Source organism: Microcaecilia unicolor, chromosome 8 (assembly GCF_901765095.1).
Source record: "Microcaecilia unicolor chromosome 8, aMicUni1.1, whole genome shotgun sequence".
NCBI lineage: Eukaryota > Metazoa > Chordata > Amphibia > Gymnophiona > Siphonopidae > Microcaecilia > Microcaecilia unicolor.
Genome location: NC_044038.1, coordinates 202,829,281 through 202,852,550, shown reverse-complemented (window position 1 = coordinate 202,852,550; position 23,270 = coordinate 202,829,281). Strand labels below are relative to the sequence as shown.

The 23,270-nt window shown below is 40.2% G+C and overlaps 2 protein-coding genes across 4 annotated transcripts in view; one reads left to right on the top strand and one right to left on the bottom strand.

The window, feature by feature from the left end:
- The window catches only part of HRH3 (histamine receptor H3), a 67,851-nt gene extending 44,682 nt beyond the window's left edge, over nt 1-23,169 (bottom strand). The window contains exons 1-2 of the mRNA XM_030213451.1: nt 23,053-23,169; nt 22,766-22,855 (exon numbers count right to left, since the gene is read on the bottom strand). Of these exons, the coding sequence (XP_030069311.1) occupies nt 22,766-22,855; nt 23,053-23,169 (207 nt within the window). The remainder of the gene's footprint in view (nt 1-22,765; nt 22,856-23,052) is intronic.
- Nucleotides 1,873-23,270, top strand: part of OSBPL2 (oxysterol binding protein like 2) — a 133,516-nt gene continuing 112,118 nt past the window's right edge. Inside the window, exons 1-2 of one of the 3 annotated variants that reach the window (XM_030213590.1) lie at nt 1,873-1,945; nt 18,687-18,829. The gene's annotated coding sequence lies outside the window, so the exon portion shown is untranslated. Of the gene's footprint in view, nt 1,946-2,014; nt 2,036-18,686; nt 18,830-23,270 lie in introns of those variants that run through there. The other 2 variants (XM_030213591.1, XM_030213592.1) reach the window with 2 other exon arrangements.

Sequence of the window (23,270 nt, the reverse complement as noted above, 5' to 3'; positions counted from 1 at the left end):
TAGTACCGCCTTATTTGATATCTCTTGTGCATTATGCGTTAGGTGGAAAATTGTATAATGCTAAAAAATTTCTCGTTTGATTTTCCAAGCCCTAAGGGTATTATTTTGAAGAGATATTTTATACGTCTGTTTGCATACCAGGCAGCTAAGTTCTGGAAATCCTTATCCAATAATTTGCAATTTTTATCTTCTCTTGACATGTTTAAGACGGGTCTAAAAACCCTATTGTTCTCTGAATACATATGACCAAGAAATAATGGGTGTTAGCTTTGTTGGGTTATCCTACATTTGTTATATCCTAGATGTACTGTGGTCTAGATTCTTACTATAATCTGCTTTGAACTATGCAAATGGAACTAGCGGACTTTAAGAAATTAACTGTAACTGTAATTCTAGTTCAAAGCTTTATAATGCCATGCTTTGATTACTTTAACAGTTTGTTACTAGGGATTTCAAAAACCCAATTGAAGGCATTACAGATTCCACAGAATGCAGTGGGAAGATTTCTGGGAAATGTCAGCAGATATGAACATATCTCTCCAGTATTAAAATCTTTACATTGGTTGCTGATTATTATATTAAGTTTTTAAACTTTTGCTTTTTACAATTTTAACTGGATCGGTTTCTAAGATTTTGGCTGCAAAACTACATGTGTATCAACCATCTAGAACCTTGAGATCGATGCAGCAATCGAATTTAGATATCCCTTCATTTCGAGTTATAAGATCAAATGGATACAGGGCTACTATACTTTATGTAGCGGGTCCACCATTATGGAACAGTATACTGTTATAAAGAAAATTCAGGAGATTAAGAAGTTTAAGAGAAAATTAAAGACCTTTCTCTTTATAAAAGCTTGTGTGTCAGATAATAAATTGAGCTGAAAAGAAGGAAGAGATCAAGTCAGATATAGTAATTGAAGCCAAGATTTTATGTTGTATATTATGAGTCATTTTGTTTTATAATAGTATGATATGTATTTAAATTTTATGTATGTAAATTTGTAAACCGCCAAGAACTTTGGGATTGTGCGGTATATGAAAGATTTTTAAATAAACTAAAAAAATAGTATTCAAAGGTAAAGAATTCCAGCATTTCACTGACAAAGTTAAACAAACCATCAAAACCTGAACTATAAATAACCCCTTTAGGGTTAGGATATTGCAGTAAAAAAGCCAAGCTACCCAATAAAGTGCCATGACGTTGTGACGTGATCACAAGATCCAATAAATATACAGGAGCAAAACCATTTAAAAATAGAAAAGGTAATTGTACACAATTTAAACACAGCTCGCAACCAGTGCTGATTCATAACGAGAAGACCTACAAATCTATCTAGGTTCTGTGTTTTGCTGGAGTTTTTTTCCCCCATAAGCCAATCGACAAACCTGCTAATACTACATTACAGTAGTTACACCCACCTCCCCTGAGATTGAACTGACTAGTAGTTTTATTTTATTTTTTGGTAACTATTTATACGCTCTTTGCTTTCACGGTTCAGAGGATTAACCTGCCAGTAAAGGGGGCACAAAACATCACCTGTAGCGAATGGGATCAAGCACCTAGCAGCAGTAGCAACTCAGTCACGCCGTGCTTGGTGCCGCCTCCTTATCCTGCCTATGGTGACCAGCCATTGGCTGTCTTCATCGCTAGTTCCCCCTCCTCGCGCATGGACGGAGGCTGCGCCACTTGACATTCGACCCAGGACAGGCAGTCTTGTTACACTATTAGAAAAGAAGAAGAAAAAAAAAAACACACCCAAGAATGCGGGCGGGTCGCGTTTCTATTGGTCGATCGGATGCACACACTTCCAGACCCGCCACGCGATTGGGTGGTGTCGCTGTCAGTCGTAGGCCGCACTTCCGTCTCTGTGTCAATAGCGCGCTGTATCCGCTGCCTGGGCTGTGACTAGTGTTCTTGGACCCTTTGGATCACGGGTGTCCAGGTAAGGAGTGCCGGGGACACCTGCTTTCTCTTCACGGGTCGGGCCAGGGGTGTCCCTGTATTCGTCCAGTTGGATTTATTATTGTGCAAGGTGAGGCCCTTAGTGTGTTGGGTGCTGGGAGTGTAGACGGGGGGGAGTAGTGAGTGGGTGCTGGCGAGTGGAAAGGGTTAATGGCTCCTGGTGGGTAACGATACAGTTCTGTTCTAGGACGTTTCCTGTCCGGCTTCTTTATCTTCTGCTCCCGTTAAATTCCGGGTTCTTCTGTACAGTGACAGCTCTGGAGGTTCTGCCATTACCATTAATTCTGTTTGTAAATCTTACGTTGCATGATTGGGCAGAGTTTTTTTTAGTGTTGTCTATCTCATGTAATTACATTGTAAGTTTTTAGAGAGAGAGGCTGGTAGAATGAATTCGTTTATTGGTATTGGCTTTCTATAGTAGCTCATCCGAGGGCTTGAACAAGAGATGCAAGAAATTGGTACCGTTTTTGTTCTTGTTGTTTGGTCAGGAATATATGAGGTTTCAGGTATACCTTTTTAGAGCGAGGTGTCTTTGAGAGCTTTGTTGCATGATTATAACAAGTATTAAATTATCTAATGGCACATATACTTTGAAGTGATATATTAAACTTTTATTTAAATACACTCCCTAACCTAGTAACTGTACAAGTATTCATAAAAAATGTATTTTTTAGTAGCCTCTTGTGGTAACTTTGGCTTTAGAGCCCCTTTTATAAAAGGTTGTTATGCTGGTACTGCGCAGTTTGGCTACGTTAACAGCGAATGCACAAACATGTTACATAGTAGATGACGGCAGAAAAAGACCTGCACGGTCCATCCAGTCTGCCCAACAAGACAACTCATATGTGCTACATTTTTTTTTTGTTATATTTGTACCCCGCGCTTTCCCACTCATGGCAGGCTCAATACGGCAGGCAATGGAGGGTTAAGTGACTTGCCCAGAGTCACAAGGAGCTGCCTGTGCCGGGAATCGAACTCAGTTCCTCAGGACCAAAGTCCACCACCCTAACCACTAGGCCACTCCTCCACCCTTCTTTGATTTGTACCTGTGCTCTTCAGGGCACAGACCGTATAAGTCTGCCCAGCACTATCCCCGCCTCCCAACCACCAGCCCCTCCTCCCAACCACCGACCCTGGCACAGATAAGTCTGCCCAGCACTATCCCTGCCTCCCACCACCGGCTCTGGCACAGACCGTATAAGTCTGCCCAGCACTATCCCTGCATCCCAACCACCAGCTCTGGCACAGACCGTATAAGTCTGCCCAGCAACCACCAGCCCCGCCTCCTGATCTTGACTAAACTCCTGAGGATCCATTCCTTCTGCACAGGATTCCTTTATGCTTATCCCACGCATGTTTGAATTCCGTTACCATTTTCATTTCCACCACCTCCCGTGGGAGAGCATTCCAAGCATCCACTACTCTCTCCGTGAAAAAATACTTCCTGACATTTTTCTTGAGTTTGCCCCCCTTCAGTGTTAATAGCCTATGCGGTATATTTAAAGTATGAAGTAGCATATTAAGGCTACTTCATACTTTTTTGGAAGGGGTGGAACTTGGCGGGGTGTGGGTGGTGAATGAGCATAGAGAGCGGTAGTCAGTTAACACATGGTAATGCAGTGTGTTAAGTGCCAAAAATACAGTTAGCGCAGGGCCACTTACTGTTTTCTAAATAGGAGGTGCTAAGTGCTTATGCACTAACAGAAAGCTGAGTACTGCGCACTAATGAGCATTTTAACACGGTAACTGCGGGTTATATCCTGGGCATTCACCCCACTAGGTAGTGCGTTAGTTTTGTACTTGGTATGCATTCATTTCCTGTGTTAACCGTAATAACTGCAAAATGTGTAATGCTCTTTCATAAAAGGGCCCTTAAGGTTGACTCTAGATTGCATGTGTACAGACAGTTAACACACCCAGTTATTTCCATTATTGTGGCTACAGTTCTTTAGGTGTGGACACGTGTAAACATTAAGGGGCCCTTTTATCAAATTGCAGTAAAAGGTGCCCTGTAGTGGCATCGGCACATGGGTTTGCCGTGCGCCAAGGCCCTCTTTTACTACCATCCACTGGTAAAAAGCTTTAAAAAAAAAAGAAAAGGGAAATGGCCTTTTGGTAAGTTAAACATTTGCCGCACAGCGGTAGCCAGGCATGCCCCCTGCATGCCGGAATCTGGAACTACCACTGAGCTGCTGAGTCAGCCTAGCAGTAGGGTTGATTTCTTTCTTTATAATATCACCAAAATTCGCCCTTTCCTTTCTGAGCACACTACCAGAACCCTCATCCACACTCTTATCACCTCTCGCTTAGACTATTGCAACTTGCTTCTCACAGGTCTCCCACTTAGCCATCTCTCTCCTCTTCAATCTGTTCAAACTTCTGCTGCATGACAGTGTTGTTATGCTCATATTAGCCCTCTCCTCAAGTCACTTCACTGGCTTCCTATCCGTTTCCGCATACAGTTCAAACTCCTATTATTGACCTATAAGTGCATTCACTCTGCAGCTCCTCAGTACCTCTCCACTCTCATCTCTCCCTACATTCCTCCCTGGGAACTCCGTTCACTGGGTAAATCTCTCTTATCTGCACCCTTCTCCTCCACCGCTAACTCCAGACTTCGTTCTTTTATCTTGCTGCACCATATGCCTGGGATAGACTTCCTGAGCCGGTTCGTCAAGCTCCATCTCTGGCCGTCTTCAAATCTAAGTTAAAAGCCCACCTTTATGATTTTATTTATTTATTTATTTGTAGCATTTGTATCCCACATTTTCCCACCAATTTGCAGGCTCAATGTGGCTTACATTTGCCGTAATGGCGGTTGCCATTTCCAGGTAACAGAATTACAAATGGTGTAGCGTTAAGGTGCATACATACATGGTAACATAGATGGAACATAACATACATGGAACAGTTCATGGTATATATATACCATGTGCATACATACATGGTAAAGAAGAATACATTATGGTATTGCATGAAGGTTCCTGAGTGATAATTGGATTGTAACATACATTAGGTCATAGACTATGGAGAGACCATATTCGACATAAGGATTGAAGTGATGGTGCTTGTTCACTAATAGCAAAGAGGTTAATCAGTCAAGTGATAAGATTTCGGTTGTGTCTAGGTCGTGTATAGTCTTATTATTTAGTATTTAAGATGGATGTTTATGGTATGCCTTCTTGAACAGATCTGTTTTCAGTAGCCTTCGGAAGATTGTTAGGTTTTGTGTTGTTTTTATGGTGCTACTTATGATGCTGCTTTTAACTCCTAACCCTTATTCACTTGTTCAGAACCCTTATTTTATCAACCTCACTTCAATATTCCATTATCTCTTGTTTGTCTGTCCTAATTAGATTGTAAGCTCTGTCGAGCAGGGACTGTCTCTTCAAGTTCAAGTGTACAGCGCTGCGTACGTCTAGTAGCGCTATAGAAATAAGTAGTAGTAGTGATTTGGTGCACAACGATGTAGCGGTAAGCGTGACTTCTGCTTGAGTTGTATTTTTGTATTCATATTTCAGTTTAGGTAAGATGTAGTGAAATTGATGTTTCATTTTTGCTTTTGTCAGTTAGGTGTGACACTTGGTTGCCTGATAGAAGTCTAAACTTCTTTCTCAATATTTCTTTAGTGGCAATAGAAATGTAACCGCTGTTTTGCTATCATGAACACATAAGTGATAATCTGTCCCACTGAAAGATACTTGTAATATGGCTAACCTAGTATTTTGTTTGCTTTTGCCATTTCCAAGTTTAAGTAAATAATGTGTACCATGCAGCAAAGTACTTTGTCCTTGAATTCTTTTGAAAAAGCCTTGGAACTGCTTACTAGCTGGAACTTCCTCTTACAGATCAGCAGTTTTGCTTTTTACCTTGATCAATATTGATTCTGTTTATCACCTCATATGTCAAATAGAACAAAGGAAGCTACTCTGTTTTCTTACTTATGTAGGAGGGCTGCTACGTCTTTCATGTGCTTTGCTTTATCTGTTTCATGCAAAGGACTTAATTTTCACAACTTTTACTTTTGTCTCTCCCTGTAGTGCTTGTTTGGAAGTGTTGCTTAAGGCTGTCTTTGTCCTAAGGTGATTGCATTTTTGTATTTTTTAAAAATTTACCAGTTAGTAGCACTAGTCCTTTGAAAGAGAGCAGCAGTTCAGATAGTTGATGAGGATGTATATCCTTGTTTGATTTGTTGAAGGCTCTGTAATTGTGTCTCGGTTCAGAAAGTTGGGTTCTAATTAAAGTCCACCAGGAAGTTATCCAACCTACTTCTAAATATGTGTATCTCTGATAAGCTAAAAACTAATTGCATATTAAATCATAAGTGATCATAGCCTCTACTTTGTCTATTCAGCTGGACAAAAGATTCTTGTACATTTTCTTGATATAAAGGACCAATTTAAGTGTCTTATTTAGATGAGAACTGAGGTTAATTCAGTAGGGTTTTACTGACTGTGGGATTTCCTAGATTTTGAAACAGAGCCACATTTCACATTTTTAAAAGCACTGTGTTTAACAGTAGTTTTAAGTGTCTCTTACTTTGACCCAGATGCTAAAAAGTTAGCCACGGTTGAACTTACCCATTTTGAAATGGCGATCGAATCTGAAAGGAAATTGCATGCAAATGAGATGCACAGAAATTCTAAATGCGGCTTGGTAGGGAAAGCGCCTAACATATGCACAGAACAGTCTCTCAATAAGCATCAGTGTTCTGCACACATCCAGAAAAAAAGACGACGACCATATTTCAAAACTTGACTACTGTAGTTCTATATATGTAGACAACCCACACTCTCAGCCAAAAAGACTAAGAACTCTTCACAACTCAGCTACCTGCTTTCCTTTTAAGAGCGAAAACGTTATGATCATGTCTTTCCTTTGTTTAATCAACTTCACTGGCTGCCCTTTCCTTTCTGTTGTTTTTTTCAAAATCCTTTGCTTGGTCCATAAATCCTACCACACATGTCTACCTTTGTTTCAGTCAACATCTGTTATTCCATATACCCCCACAAGATCCTTACGTTTGCTAGATTATCATCGCTTAGTTCTTCCAACTCCAAAATTAGTGCATTTAGAATCCACCCGACACTTTGCCTTTTATTTCTTAGGACCCAAATTGTGGAATTTATTTCTTAGGACCCAAATTGTGGAATGGTTTACCTCCTATCCGTTCAGAATCTTCTTTAAAAAAAAAGTTCAAAACTTTGCTTAAAACTCACCTTTTCACTCGTGCTTTCTGCACACACTCTCAGTGAAGCTTTATTTCTCAGCTTGGGCCTTCCTGATTTGTGATTGCTTAACTGAGTTTTGTTTGCTCCTGTTGGATGTCTGTCTTTCCTATTGATAATGGAATTCTGTTTCTTAATTTTGGTTTTATATTTGTATTTTAGTTTTGTAAACCGCCCTGACCTTTTTATTCAGATAGGTCGGTATAGCAAATTTTAATAAACATAAACATGTCATGGGTGTTCATTATAGGCTTGGAAGGCAAACACACATGATGCACACACTTGGAAAGAATGGGCTTCTATTGCAGTGTTTTATTTATCGCAAGAAAATGATCACGATAGCCTTTGCGGTACTCTCCTGCTGTAAAGCAAACCTTTGTGCGTACACCATAGATGGACGTCTTATGCATGCGTCTACTGATGACACAGTTTCTTTTTTTTTTTTTAATGTGTTCCATGACAACTTTTTAACACTGCTGTTACATGTGGGACACACACATTTATAATACATGCCCATGGCACATTTTCCACACATGTGCAAATGCAAGCAGACTGCTCCACAGAGAAGTTGCCCTCATGCAATGACAGCTCCAGACTTCCTGGAAAATTTTAAATGTTAAGGATAGGTGTTCCTTTCTGTGCATTGCACAGAATGCTCATTTTAATATGAATCATCTCATTGTAATACATTTGCATAGGATTATCGGTATCTGCTACCATGAATGGTAAAATGACACAGAACCCTTTTGTGCGTTAGACACTGAATAACGTGTGCTAGACTGGCTACAACCAGTCTAAATCAAACATTGCAAGCCTTTGCTGAAAAGATTACATTGGCGCTCCAGGAGTGTAACTGGAGTATGAATTGTTTCTGAGCATATTGCTTAGAAACACAAAGCATAGCTCAATAATAGAATTGCTGATGGCATGGGAGCTAAGCTAATAACTTAATACCTTTTTATATTGATAAAACCAGTTTTGACTATCAAGAACACTGGGTACAATATTTTAGCTGGACAGGAGGAGGAAAGAGGGGACAATGGAGACAGGCCTCGGATAGTTTATTCGAGGGGTTGTTGGGCGAGGGAGCCAAGAAGATAGACTCAGGTAATGGTGTATGGTTTATTGCATTTGATTATACCACCTCTCATACAGAACAGCAAGGTGGTTTTACAATTCAAATTTTAAAATAGAAAATGGAAAGGAACTATAATTAAGATAGGACAGAGAAAGATAGTTGGAAAATTAGAGATGAAGAGATGGAAGAGAGTTCAGTATGGAGTGAGACAGGTAAGGAGTTCCAGAGGAGGGGACCGATGTAATAAAAAGTACTCTGACAGACGGAGCCTAAATGGGCATATGAAACCAGAGGGTGATGGCAGAGACAACCACTGTGAAGAACGGAGAGCTTGTGCATGGGTGTGAGGGATAAGTGATGAGAGAGAACTAGAATGACCAGAGTCGAGAACCTTGTGAACTATGGTGGGGATTTTGAATTGGATGCAGTATTGTATCAGAAGAGGGGTAATACAATCAGATCTTGTTTCATGAGAGAGAATTTGGAGATCTGTGTTTTGAATAGTTTGCGCTTTAGAGAACATAGGTTGGGATTACAGTAATCAAGGTGAGAAATAACAAGTGCATATAGGAGAGGCAACCAGGATGAGGGATTGAGAGAGGTGCAAACTGTACAAAATTGACGTAGGACAAAGAAACAAGACTTGGCAAAAGAAGATATTTGCATTCTGATTTAAGTCCTAATGGAAGTAAATTCCCAAGTATTTGAGAGTAGTAACCATGGCGATAGGAGTGGTGCCAATAAAGGAAATATTTCTTTATAGGAAAGGTAATAGATGTGTGAAACAGCCTTCCAGTGAGGTGGTGGTAACAAGGAAAGAATCAGAATTCAAGAAAGCATGGGGCAAATACCCAGAATCTGAGAGAGAGATTGTAAAGCCAAGTAACAGGTGTGGCTAGGCAGATCGAAAGGGTTATATGGTCTTTTATCATTCATTGTGTTTTATATTTCTATATTAAAAGTGGGAAGAAATGGTTAGTGTTGGCTCTGATAATGAAGACACCATAGTATTTATCAGTAAAGTCTTAAGTTATGTTGTCCCTTGTTCTGTATAGTGCAGTTTTGAAATGAATGCACATAGCTGATTGTAATTGGTATTCTGCTTCTGAGTTGGTTGGGCAAACATCTATACGTGATGATACTATGAGGCTCATTTTTGAAGTACTTAGACATATAAAGTTCCATAGGCTATTATGTAACTTTGCAAATCTAAGTGCTTTGAAAATATTCCTCCAAATGTAGTAACTGAGTAGACAACCTCAGAAAAAAGACCATTTGTCCTAAACTAACTTCCTGATTGCACCACCCTGCAAGGATATATCGCAGCAGCCAATCATAAGCTGTCATTCCCTGTCCAGGACATATTCTGACTAGGCTGCAAGGCAACCCTTATCTGAGTGGAGGGTGGGATGATGTCTGATCTAGAAATAGAAAGAGGAGGACACTAGCCAACACTGTGCACTTGTCATAATTATCCAAGCCTGAAAATTTGCATGACTGTGTTATCAGACTTACAGGTTTTTCCATGCTGTTAGCAGTGATGCAAAAATTTGAGTAGCATGTAATGTTAGGAATCTGAGCATAGATTCCTGTAGATAGTTTAGGTGAGTATACAAGCAATCTTTTATTGGCTTCACTAGGTGTTTAAAAGAAAACTTAATTATGATGACTAATACTAGACTAATTTTGGAAGGCAGGCTTATGACTTTTTAGACACATAAGTAGTGGAGTTCTTGTCACAGGGGTTTCAATAATGGTAATTTTATCATTGTTTAAGTCTGGCATCTGGCTTGCTAAATTTGGGGGAGAGAGGTGGATGGCAAGGCATGAGAAACATATTTGTGAGGTTTCATTTTGAGTCAAATTCTGATTGTGATATAAAACAAAGAGCTGAAAGATATTTTATTGGAAATGCACTTTAATGTTGATATATCTATATAGATTAACACTTATGAAGAGATTCACACAAGAGGAAGTGGCCTAGTGGTTAGGGTGGTGGACTTTGGTCCTGGGGAACTGAGTTCGATTCCCACTTCAGGCACAGGCAGCTCCTTGTGACTCTGGGCAAGTCACTTAACCCTCCATTGCCCCATGTAAGCCGCATTGAGCCTGCCATGAGTGGGAAAGCGCGGGGTACAAATGTAACAATGTAACAAGGTAGTAGTGTACAACAATTATAGTTTGATGTAAACAACTTACACTGTGGTACGAGCATAACTATAGTATACAGACCAATAATCAATATGGAAATCAGAACAACGAACGAAGTGATCAAGTTTGCAGATGATACAGATCTATTCAAGATTGTTAAAACACGTGTGGAGTGTGAAATATTGCAGGAAGACCTTAGGAAATTGGAAGATTGGGTGTCCAAATGGCAGGTGAAATTTAATGTGGGCAAATGCAAGGTGATGCACATTGGAAAGAATAATCCGAATCATAGTTACCTGATGCTAGGGTCCACCATGGGGGTTAGCAACCAAGAAAAAGATCTGGGTGTCATTGTAGATACTACGCTGAAATCTTCTTCTCAGTGTGCGGCGGTGGCCAAAAAAAAAAAAAAGGGTGCTAGGGATTATTAGTAAAGGGATGGTGAATAACACCGAAAATACTATAATGCCTTTGTATTGCTCCATGGTACATCTGCACCTTGAATATTGCGTTCATTTCTGGTCGCCGTATCTCAAAAAGGTATAGCAGATTTAGAAAAGGTTCAAAGAAGTGCGACTAACCATTAAGCTACTTCTCTACTCTCATCACTAATCAAAGATTATTTATTCAAACTAATTTAATCAAAGCATGCTTAAGAATCACTAGTACCAATCTTTCAGTTAAAAGAAACATTGATAGCAATTAAAAAAAAATTGGTCCCTGCCCCCCATATTCTCCATCAGTCAGGAAGAGCATGGGTCTAAATAACAAGTTGTTGATAAGTTAGGGCTACAAAAGCCTTTGCTTGCTGTGAAAACACATTCCAATTAGGGAAAGGACCCAAAACCTTGGCTAAAATATTCGCAGGCAACCAGTTGCTCAGAAATGAACTATCTTATCTCTCAATGAAAAGTAGCAGATTACATTTTGATACTGAGCAGTACCAAGATTAATTTTATTTTTATGTGTTCATACTTGTATCCCACATCCAATAGTGAGTTTCGGTTCAATGTGGCTTACATTTAACAGCTGCTAGAGATTAAATTGATTTCAATTTCATTTCATTTACAAGGTTGTATGATGCTGTGTTTTACAGTGATTGGCAAGATAACCGTTGGTGTGTATGGAATAGTCATTGGATTCCTTGAGGTCTTAGTTCATTTCTTAAATGAACAGATACATTACAGTGAGAGGTTGTGCTGTTGTTGTTCCAGAATGATTAATGCACATTTTACTCATAGAATTTCCTGAAGAGGTAGGTCTTTAGGTCTTTTCTGAACTGGAGGTAATTCGTGATGCTTCTTATGATTATGGGAATTGAGTTCAACTATTTTGAGCCCAGATAGCTAAATCCCGCTGTGTAGGTGGACTTGTATAGTATGTTTTTGCAGTTGGGCAGGTTGAAGTAGTAGATAACCTCTGGTTCCCGGGTTTACATTTTTTGGTGATAATTTGATCGTCTAGCATGTAGTCCGGTGACATGCCAAACAGTATTTTGAAGATGATTGTGTTGGTTTTGAAAAATAGTCTGGCCTTGATCGGGAGCCAGTGTTGCACTATGAATAGTGGGGTTGCTCTATCATATTTCAACTTTATGAATCTCGCTGCTGTTTTGAATGGTCTGTAACGATCGTAGTAGGTTTTCTTTGCAGCCTATATGCATTACAGTAGTCTAGTTGGGACAATATCAGCGTCTGTACTATAAGGCAGAATGACTGTCTTGGGAAATTAGTCTCTGATTCTTCTCAGTTTCCATAATGTTTTCAAGCTTTTTCACATGATTGCTGCAACTTGGTCTTCAAGGGTCAGATTTTGCTGAGAATGATTCCTAGTAGTTTTATTTGTGTAAGATTGTCGATCTGTTATGAGGTTTTCGTAAGTAGTGATATTGTGCTGGCTGGATAAAACCAGGAGTTTGGTTTTGTCTTGGTTCAGTTTAAGTTGTGGCCCAGTTTTCCCTGAGGTTGAGTCCATTTTTTTGCCTTATCTAGTATCTCTGAGATGCTGTTGTTGAAAGGTATGTAGATGGTGACATTGTTGTATATAAATGGGCTTAAACCCATTTTTTCCAGTTTCTTGCCAAGTTGAGCCATTGGAGCATTGAATAATATTGGTGATATTGGAGAACCCTGAGGGACCCCCGCATTCAGAGATTCAGGAGGCTGAAAATTCATCGTATATCTTGACAAGGTAGGATCTAGTTATTCGTATGTTGTCGAGCAGGGTCATTAGTATTGTGTGATCTACTAAGTCAAAGGTGCTTGACATATCGAATTGTGGTAGTAGTATTGACTGGCCTTGGCTTATTCTTCTGAATTTTGTGATCAGGGTGGTTTTGACTGTTTCAGTGCTATAGCATGGTCTGAAGCCTGATTGAGAACCGTGAAGGACTGAGTAGTGTGTTAGGTATTCCATTAATTGTTGTTCTACTAGTCCCTCCATTGTTTTTGTCAGCAGTGGAATTGATGCCACTGGTCTAAAATGAGTGAGTTCACTAATCTTTCTGGTGGCGTCTTTAGGGATTGGAGTGAGTAACATAGAGGGGCATAATTGAATGGGGCCGGCCATCTATAAGGGTGGCCATCTTTCGTTTCGATAATACGGTTGGGGCCGGCTAAATCTCAACATTTGGCCTGCCCTTAGAGATAGCCGGCGTTAGAGATGGCCGCCATTGGTTTTCGCTGATAATGGAAACTAATGGCAGCCATCTCAAACCCGGCCAAATCCAAGACATTTGTTCATGGGAGGAGCCAGCATTTGTAGTGCACTGGTCCCCCTCACATGCCAGGACACCAACCGGGCACCCTAGAGGGCACTGCAGTGGACTTCACAAATTGATCCCAGGTGCATAGCTCCCTTACCTTCTGTGCTTAGCCCCCCCAAAACCCACTCCCCACAACTGTACACCACTACCATAGCCCTTACGGGTGAAGGGGGGGCGCACCGATTTGGCCGGCCATCTCCCGATTTGTGTATAGTATGTAGTGTATTGAGCTGTTTCTCCACTTCTGAATGATACACTTAAGCTTTCAGGACCTGAAGAGTGTCATGGAGCAGCTTTTATATACTATATTATGATTTATGGTATAAACCAGGGGTGTCCAACTTTGGCCCTCCTTGGATTCACCTCACTGTTTTTCTTTTGCGTCAACCTTGGCCCTCGTCAGGTTGGGTTTTCAGGATTTTCCCAATGAATATGCATGAGACCTATTTGTATAAAATTGAGGCAGTGCATGCAAATAGATCTCATGTATATTCATTGGGGAAATCCTGAAAACCCAACAAGATTGTGGCCCTCGAGGACAGAGGTTGGACAACCCTGGTGTAAACCACGCTGGATCTGCTGAATACATTTATATTTACATACTATGTGACACTCTAATAGGCACAGTAACATCATTGTCCTTTTTAAGGACTTTATACCAGCTTGAAAATGGCTCCAAACCTGTTGCAGTTAGAATTAGATGCAAGAGCAAATGTCAGTATTTAGAATGCAGTCGGTTAGCTTAGAAGGGGACCTCTGGAAGAAGTGGAAGTCACTCTAATGCTGGTAATGTATCAGCTGAATAAAAATTTAAAAAGTAAATAAAAAAAACAAGATCTGCTAGCAAAGAGCAGCCATGAAGACTGGAAATATGCTATGCAGGTGTCAGTAAACTGTTCTCAGCGTGAACTTCCTTAAATTATTAACTAATTGTGCAAAACTTAAATTATTTTAGGAGGAGGAAGAGAAGTTAGAAAAAAGATATTGTACAAGTATTTTATTAATGAATTTCTATTCCATTTTTAAGCTGAAGGTTGCAGAACGGATTACAAATAATAAAAAAAAAAAGTCTCTTAAAAGAAGGAATTAACAGTAAAAATCCCAAAGAAGTCAATAGTAGCAATATCTATTAACCTGACTAATACAAACATCATTCCTATCTAGAAAGATAAAACACATATTTCTGATTACAGTCGCTTCTTTGAAAAGAAATAGATTTTCAGAACCTTTCTAAATGAGAGATAAGATGTAACTCGTCGGGTTTGAACTGGAATATTATTTCAGACTTTAACACTTTGAAAAGTAAAAGAACATTTATTTTTCTTAAAAGGGACATTCAGTAAAAACCTTTCTCTGCTCTTGAGTTAAATCTGTCTCCTGACAATATTAAAAATAAGCTATTATCCCAGGGTTTAGCCCATAGAAACGTTTTTGTAAACAAGATATGCAAGTTTTTTTAAAATTTATACGGCTATCAGTCTTTAGCCAATGCAAGCCATTAAGCATAGGGATAGCTTCACTTTATCTTCCCAGATAATCTAGTGGAAGTATTCTCCAGTAGTTGAAGCTGCTTCTTCAGTTTCACAGTTAATGAACAATAATAGAGTGAGTTACAATAATCTGAGGTATTAAAATGGCTTGTGCTGCTAATCTAAAGCTGACAGGAATCAATGAGGACCTTATGAATCTAAAGTGATGTAAGACAAAAAAGAATTTAAGTAGCTCATTAATTTGATAACTGGAAATAAGCTTTGAGTCTAAGATAATTCCTAGCACTCTAGACTTAGCCTCAAATTTAAGTATTGCACCTGAAGATAGAATTATCTCAACAGTAGATACCTGCTGTTCTCCAAACCAAAGAATTCAGTATTAAAATATTGGCTTTTTCCCAGTTTTCCACTATAGCTATTAGCTGTTTTACATTTTGTACAGTTTCATCTAGTGTTCCTCACTCTGGTCAAAGCACAAATATATAATCTGCGTAAGACAGAGAATAGATATTCAAGACTAGTGCTGTGCCCAAGAGCCTGGTTCCTATAGATTTATAAGGAAACTTGGTTTTGCAACAGCACTTGGACCAAAGTATAGCTACATCTCGGAGGGCTAACCTGAAGAGCCCTGACCTAGGAATTACTCATGCATATGGTGGCCCATTTCAGAGGCCTTTTAATGAAATTGATAAGAACATAAGTGTTGCCATACTGGGACAGACCGAAGGTCCATCAAACCCAGCATCCTGTTTCCAAGAGTGGCCAATCAGGTTACAAGTACCTGGCAAGATCCCAAAATAGTACAATACATTTTATGCTGCATATTCTAGAAGTAAGCAGTGGATTTTCTCCAAGTCCATCTTAATAATGGCTTATGGACTTTTCTTTTAGAAAGCTGTCCAAACCTTTTTTAAGCCCCGCTAAGCTGACTGCTTTTACTACATTCTCTGGCAAAGAATTCCAGAGTTTAATCACACATTTGAGTGAAGAAATATTTTCTCCAATTTGTTTTAAATTTACTTCTTTGTAGCTTCATTGTGTGCCACCTAGTCCTAGTATTTTTTTGAAAGTGTAAACAAGGATTCTTGGTTGCACAACTCTAGACAATTACACTCAGCGAAATTGTGAAGAAAAGATGAATAAGGGGCCCTTTTACTAAGCTGCAGTATAAAGTGGCCTTAGTGTGCCTTTGCATGGGTTTTTCTCGTGCACTTAGGTCTTTTTGCTGTAGCTATAAAAATGGCCTTTTTTTGTATTAATGGCCATGGGCTAAAGTTGTCAGCGCACGGCCATTTAAAAAAAATGCATGTGAGCACTTACCACCACCCATTATGTAGGCGGTAAGGGGTATCCCTGCATTAATCAGTGTGTGGTAATATACCTGCACTAACTGATTACATAGTAAATGTCGACAAATAAAAAACCTGAACAGGCTATTTAGTCTGCCTAAAAAGGTGGCCAGAGTTGAACCTGGCACTCTGCACAGATTCCACTTCTTCATCATTAAACACTGGTATACTTAATCTCTGTCTCCCCCTGCCAGTTCTGGGGCACCCATCATAGGAATGCCCACTCTCTGCCCAAGACATGCCCCCTAAGTGTCCTGCGGTACTCCATTTTAAGCTGTGTTAAGTGCATGGTAGTGCTTAATGCAGCTTTAGTAAAAGGGGACCTCTAAATCAAGTATTTGTGCTTGAGAATAGGAGAGGTATTATGCTGAAATCTCACTAATCCCACCCCATCCCCCCAAAACCTTATTTGCATTTCAAGTACAGCAACATACATAATTATAAAATGAATTAAAATTGTTTTGCCATGTGTTGACAAAAGAATGTGGTTCAGAACAGTTTAAGGGAGTTTCGTTCATAGAATTAGTATTTGAAAAGATTTGTGACTGGTTTTCCTTGAACTTAAGACTTGTGATGCTCCTGGCTGTTTGCAGAGCACATACTGTGGGGCTGTCCCTGCAAGACACAATTATATCTGTCCTTACATTTCTTGCTTTAGAGGTGGAAATGTATTTAAAAATGTCTCAATCCCGACCACCTGATACAGCAGGGAATTTTTTTAATTTCTAATTACAGGAAATATGAAGGATACTTGTTAGATCTAATATTTCATATTTTAAAATGACAGCTTATAGGCTCCTGTTTTAGGTTGCCTAATGTTTGATATTCTTTCTTAATATTCACTATTACTTGCTCATCTTACTTATGTTTCAATCTTTTTATTGATGGCAAAATACATAAACAATATTTGTCATCTTGGTTCTCCAAAAAGCCAATATCCTAATAGATTTAACAGATATAAAATAACATCAACCATCATCAACAAATTTTGATTTTATCCCCAAAACATTCCCACCTCTCCCTTCCTTTTACTCTGTCCCTCTCTCGGACCACAAACAGCAACTCATTAAATACCATTGGAACCAACCACGTCTAGCATGAAGTAAACTGCTCACATTCAAGAATGTACATTCCCGGTCCTCTCATTCTATTGGATCTTGCTCATCTTACTTATTGTTGGATTTGGTTTCTGGGTACATTCTGCTGTAGACACAATTACATGCATTTGTCTTTGTTATGTAAAGACCAGGAAGTAGCAGCAGAGTCATAGAACTGTAACACACATTGCAATACAGCACTATCTTCGTGTGCTTTCCAGCTGGGGCTGATGTAGAAATTGCTCTGGGCAGGGCATGCCAGTTCATCAGCTTCATCCTGGAGAGAGGAACATTGTGGCCGAGGGCTTGGACTTAGTTGGCATTTGGATTTTAGATTTATTTCTTCACCTTTCCAAGCTCATGCTCAAGGTGAGTTGTCATACAAGTACATTAGGTATTGCCCTGCCCTGAAGGATTTACAGTCTACGTTTGTAGCTGCGGCATGGAGGGTGAAGTGACCTCCCAAGGTCACAAGGAGCATCGGTGAATTATAAGATTTGAAACACGGTGCCCCTGATGCTCTTTCCATGAGCTTAGTCTTCCATAGAAACTTGCTTTTTAAGAGATCCTTTTACTAAGGTGCGGTAAGCTCCAGTGGCATAGCTACGTGGGGCCTGAGGGGGCCTGAACCCGCCCCCACTGCCGCCTACCTTCACTTTTGCTGGCGGGGGACCCCACTCCCTGCCAGCCGACGTCCTCTCCATCCTGCTCCTGCTGTTGCATGCATTGCTGACGTCCTGCACGTTGTACATGCGACGTCAGACTCAGAGAACAGAACTCTGTTCTCTGAGTCTGACGTCCTGCACGTACAACGTGCAGGACGTCAGCAATGCATGCAACAAGAGCAGGAGCAGGACGGAGAGGACGTTGGCTGGCGGGGAGTGGGGTCCCCCACCAGCAAAAGTGAAGGTAGGCGGCGGCGGGGGAGGGTTCGCGGCGGGAGGGGGGTCGGAAAAGACGGGGGCGGCAATGGCGGTGGGGGGGGGCAGCAACGGGGGGAGGGCTAAAATGTGCCCCCTCCCCTCGGGCTTTGGACCCCCTCCCACGGAAGTCTGGCTACGCCTCTGGTAAGCTCTAACATGCTTACCACAGCAAAAAAGGGCTCAGGTGTTCCATGGTAACTTTTTGCTTGTGCTTATGCTACCCATACACTAAAAAGCTGAAATTTATTTTTTAGCACTGGGGGGCAGAGAGTAGGTGTGTTCTGTATTAATAGGTTAGAGCAGCTACATTACTGCATGCTAACAGATTAGCGTGTGATTAACATGTGAGCCCTTGCCACCTATATAATGGGTGGTGGTAGGGGCTCACATGCTAATGGGGAAAATAAAAAAATTGGCCACTTTACCCTGGTGGTAAAAATAGACTTAGCGTGTGGGAATGACCTGTGTAAGGATGCTCTAAGGCCACTTTTTACTGCAGTTTGGTAAAAGGGCCCTGTTGCTAGGATTGATGACTTTGAAGAATGGGCACCTTAGAAAACTGTTTGGCACCATCCCTTGGTTACTAGGATATCGGGATCCCATGTTGCCAAACAGGTAACCTTTTACCTTCTGCCCTTCAGATGCAGAGCATGCTGTGGTATTTGTTGGGTGACCTGTTTCAAAACTGTGGCTTATCTCGTTCTGCGGCATTCCATTCAAGTTAAGAACATTGACCCTGTTAGGACTCGCATACCTCTGCAGTCACAGTAAAAATCTTCCCAAGGTAAGTATTTCTGGGGCTTATTCTGTACCTTTCTGCATTAGTCATGCTTAGGGCTTCTATTGCTAGCTGTTTTAAATTGTAAATTTAGGTGTTTGTTTTCTGGTTGGCTACGTCTTCTTTGAGGGAGCAAGAATTCAATACTTATTATTGGTGTTATTGTGGTGCAGGTGCTATTACTCAGCATCTTTTCTGGTTGAATCAAATACATGCATGAGGAGTTTTCAGCATAGAAAAGGCACAAAAACCGAGTAGAGACTGCAATGACGATGAGAGGATGGGTGAGAAAAGCAGTAGAATGAGTTTTGAAAAATAGGTGTTTAAAACCTCAAATCAGGAGTCCTAGACCTACTTATAAACACCTGTTGTAAGTGCAAATATGTTCCTTAGAATGGTTAAACAAGTTAGCATTCCTTCATGTTAGTAGACTTGCCCCCTTGGGGTTTGTGACTGTAGAGGGAGCTTGATTGAGATTTCTATGTTGTTAAAAAGATTAATTACAAGAAAAACGTTTAAAGGGGTGTTTTGCTATGAAACTTGGTTGTCCTTGTAGGTGGTATAATATTTGCTTTGTATTATAATCTTTAGTGTAGGCTTCTAAGTCTTTCTCACACCATAGTTAAGTGAATCAAAAAGGAAATGTATTCATTAATACTATGTGATGTGTGTGTTAACTTTCTGAAATAGCATTAACTGTAGAAGAATTAAAAATATAGCGCTATCGTAAAGAGAACAAAAATCCTTTTATATGTATGTCAGAAATGAATTTTCTATTGATAGCTATTGAAAAAAAATTAGTGGGTAGAAATAACAAATACGAGCAAACGCTGCATTGATGATCAAAAATATAATATAAACGTTATTATTGAATTTACGATTTATTACAAGTACAAAACTTGAAATAGAAAAAGATGATTATAAGTCAAAATACAGAAGGAAAATAAAGTATTACAAATTTAGTTTGAAATATTTATCTATTCATTCATCTTTAGTCCACAATTTGGAGACATTACTCAATACTCAAGGCAATTTAAAATATATGTATTAACCTATATCAGAAAAAAGGCGGCTGAGAGGAAGTCCCAGGAGTATTATACTTATTACAGAGTTGAAGTTGTTATGGTCCTTGGCTGTGTCATAGAAGACTCAGCCAGCTTAGCCTCCAAAAAAGAATTTAACTGTTTTGATTCAAAGAAAACATATTTAACAGAATTTAACTTTAGGACACACTTACAGGGAAAGTTCAACCAAAATAAAACACCTAATTGCTGTGCTTTCGGACGCAATTGAAGGAACTCTTGTCTTTTCTTTTGTGTTGTCTTAGAGACATCCGGATACATTCTTATTTTACAATCCAGGAAATATAAACATTATAATAAAGATCTTAGAGTAGGGCCATCTTATACGGAAAATCATGTAGAGCAGCCTACTTCATATGTGTATCTTCCCCATGAGATATAATCATCAGTCCAGTAAAATTATACAAAAAAGTCATCTTAATGTAAAATCCTTAAATGCAAATTTCCAAAAAGACAAAACAGTCCTTAAAACAGATTTCTGTACTACAAACTAATCGGATAGTTGTACTGATCATTTAGGTTATCTCTATATGGTATGAAGAATCAATCACAGTATGGTTGCACTGTTACTCAGACTTTTTTTTAGCATAATGTTTGATAGTCTTGTTCTTTGGAGGTTCTGTTTCAGTGATATTTGGCCGCCACCATCAGCAGCAGACGGTCTGAAATGGAAATATTCAAGGGTCCTCTTCATTTTAATCTTTGAATTTACGTAATGGCTTCTTTTGATTGTATGCTGCATTTTAATATTCTGAGATCTGAGAGAGCCCTACTGGGGATCCTGAAAAGTCAGGAGTTGATGATCCCAGTTCTAAATGGTGCACCTGCCTGCCAGGTGACTTTTTAAGAGAATTTGAATGATGTAAAAAGTTTACCAGCGTACTAAGCTTTCAATTGAGCATAACCAATAACAAGAATATATTGCTAACCCTGGGAGTCTCTAGTGTTCAGAACTGTGACCCATCTCCACCCTAATATAGAATTAAGCACTCCAGAAATTTCCCTCTTTGGAAGAGTGACTCTGCTGACCTTATCTCTGTGCAAAAATAATAAGAACACTTTCTTTACTAGTAAATATGACTCTTTCTTTGTATTTTTTAGATCCATAAACAAAAAGCTCTGCTACAGAGATTTCCTTATGTTGAGGAGCAAATATAATAATCTTTTTCCCAATAGATACAATAAATGAATTCCCCATTTTTTATCTGATTCTGGTATCTTCAGTGTTTACTTTGGCGTATAATTGATTCCATATGGGCAAGACTTGCCACATGAAACTGGGATGGAACTGAGGGAAGGAAGTACAATGGACACTGTGTTCTCTGCTTAGTAAAATACTTTTGTGCTGTTTCTCCCTCCCCTTTCTGTACTGCTTAGGGCAGAAGATGCAGGGTATTTATGTGATGGTGTGGTGGATTTTTTTTTTTTTTTTTTAAAGCAAGCATTGCATTTCCAAGCTTCTACACCAGGGATTCTCAACCCAGTCCTCATGACACACCAGGCCAGTTTGGTTTTAATGATATCCACAATGAATATGCATGAGGTAAATTTGCATGCACTGCCTCCACTAGATTCAGATTTATCTCGTGCATATTCATTGTGGAGATCATGAAAACCTGACTGGCTAGGTGCATCCCAAGAACTGGGTTGAGAACCCTTATTCTGCACCTATATATTTGAGCTCGAGGACCCACTGATCCGAAGTAATCGGCCCAGACTCTGAAGAAAAGGGTCAACTGACCCCCTATCTGTGGAATGGCAGAGTGAACCGACGCCCCATCATTGATTGGAATGTCCCGGAGCTCCCTGCCTGGTCACTGCTTCGGAAGGTCGTTTCTCAGAATGTAAAGGACAAACAGTGTTGAAACCTGGGACGCTGAAAAGCGGTCGATGACCAACCAGGCTGATATCACCGAGTCTCGTGAAAACAAGACCTTGAGGAGCCAGAGGGTTTGGGCTTACCCTCCAGAAGATGTTGAGATTGGAATCCCCCAAATCCTTCACAATCTCTTCTCCAGGTCTTCACCGAACAGTAACTTCCCGCGAAAGGGCAACTTAGAGAGATGTTGCTTGGATGCCATGTCTGCTGACCAATGGCAGAGCCACAGCAGACATCTGGAGTCACCGCCAACGCCATCTGCTTAGCAGACACCCTCACCACGTCATAGAGAGCATCAGCCAGATCATATTCCATTCTTGGGACAGAGACGGGCTTGCCAACTTATGGTGGAGCCACAGCAGATGTCTGGAAGTCACTGCCAATGCCACCTGTTAAACGGACACCTTCACCAAGTCATAGAGAGCATCAGCCAGATATGCCAGGCCGGATTCAATTCTAGGGGCAGAGACTGGCAAGGAAGAGCCAGATTCCTGATCTTGCTGAAGCGCCTGCTGGAGCCAGGAAAGACACGCCGTGGCTACATACGAGCTGCAAATGGATGCCTGCAATGACAATGCCAAAACCTCAAAAGAGCGCTTCATCGATGCCTCAAGACAACGATCCTACATATCTTTCAATGCTACCCCTCTTTCAACTGGAAGGGTGGTCTTGTAGGTGACTGCTGTCACCAAGGCGTCCACTCTCAGAAGAGAAAGATTGTCCAGGTGGGAGACCCCCATCGGATAAAGACGGAATTACTTGCTGCAATTGTGGTTACTCTGTTTCCCGTCAGGCCTTGCAGATGCAGTGGTTAAAAACAAAACCAAAAAAGAAAAAAAAAAAACTTTTCCTCTTCAATTTTGTTCCCTAGAGTTTTTGTACTCTGGTTGTTTTGTACTCTGGTTGTTTGTTCTGATATCATTGTGAGGAAGGTTGGCATGTTATGTTTTCTATCATTCTGCTTTGTGATGCAACATATACTGAAGGACTGAGGAGCTGGCCGTCCAGGGTCACTCTCCAACTGCTGGTAGGCGGATACAGCAGATCAGTTCCTGGATTGATCTGCTGTGACTAAAGGAATAAAGGAAAGAAAATTATCAGGTTAGATATAATTTTTCCTTAGGTCCCTGTTTACAAAGGTGCACTAGCATTCATTAGTGTGCGCTGTGTAGACACGCACAGTATTCCTGTGGGCGCCTACACAGCGCCCGCTAATTTTTAGCGTGTACTAAAGAACACTAGCGCGCCATTGTAAACAGGGATGTTACTCTCTCTGCTATGGCTTTGTTCTCCTTTAACTCCTTGATGATCCCAACACCAACTGACTTCTTCACAGGCTTTCTGCTTCTAATATAACCTGAAAAAGTTTTTGCATCAACAGCCATCTTTATGAATGCCTTTTTTTCTGATCCAATACTTAAAAAAAAAAAAAAGTTTAAATTAGTTTGATTCCTGTTTTTGAGGTCTGGCACAGGGCTGAAATTTG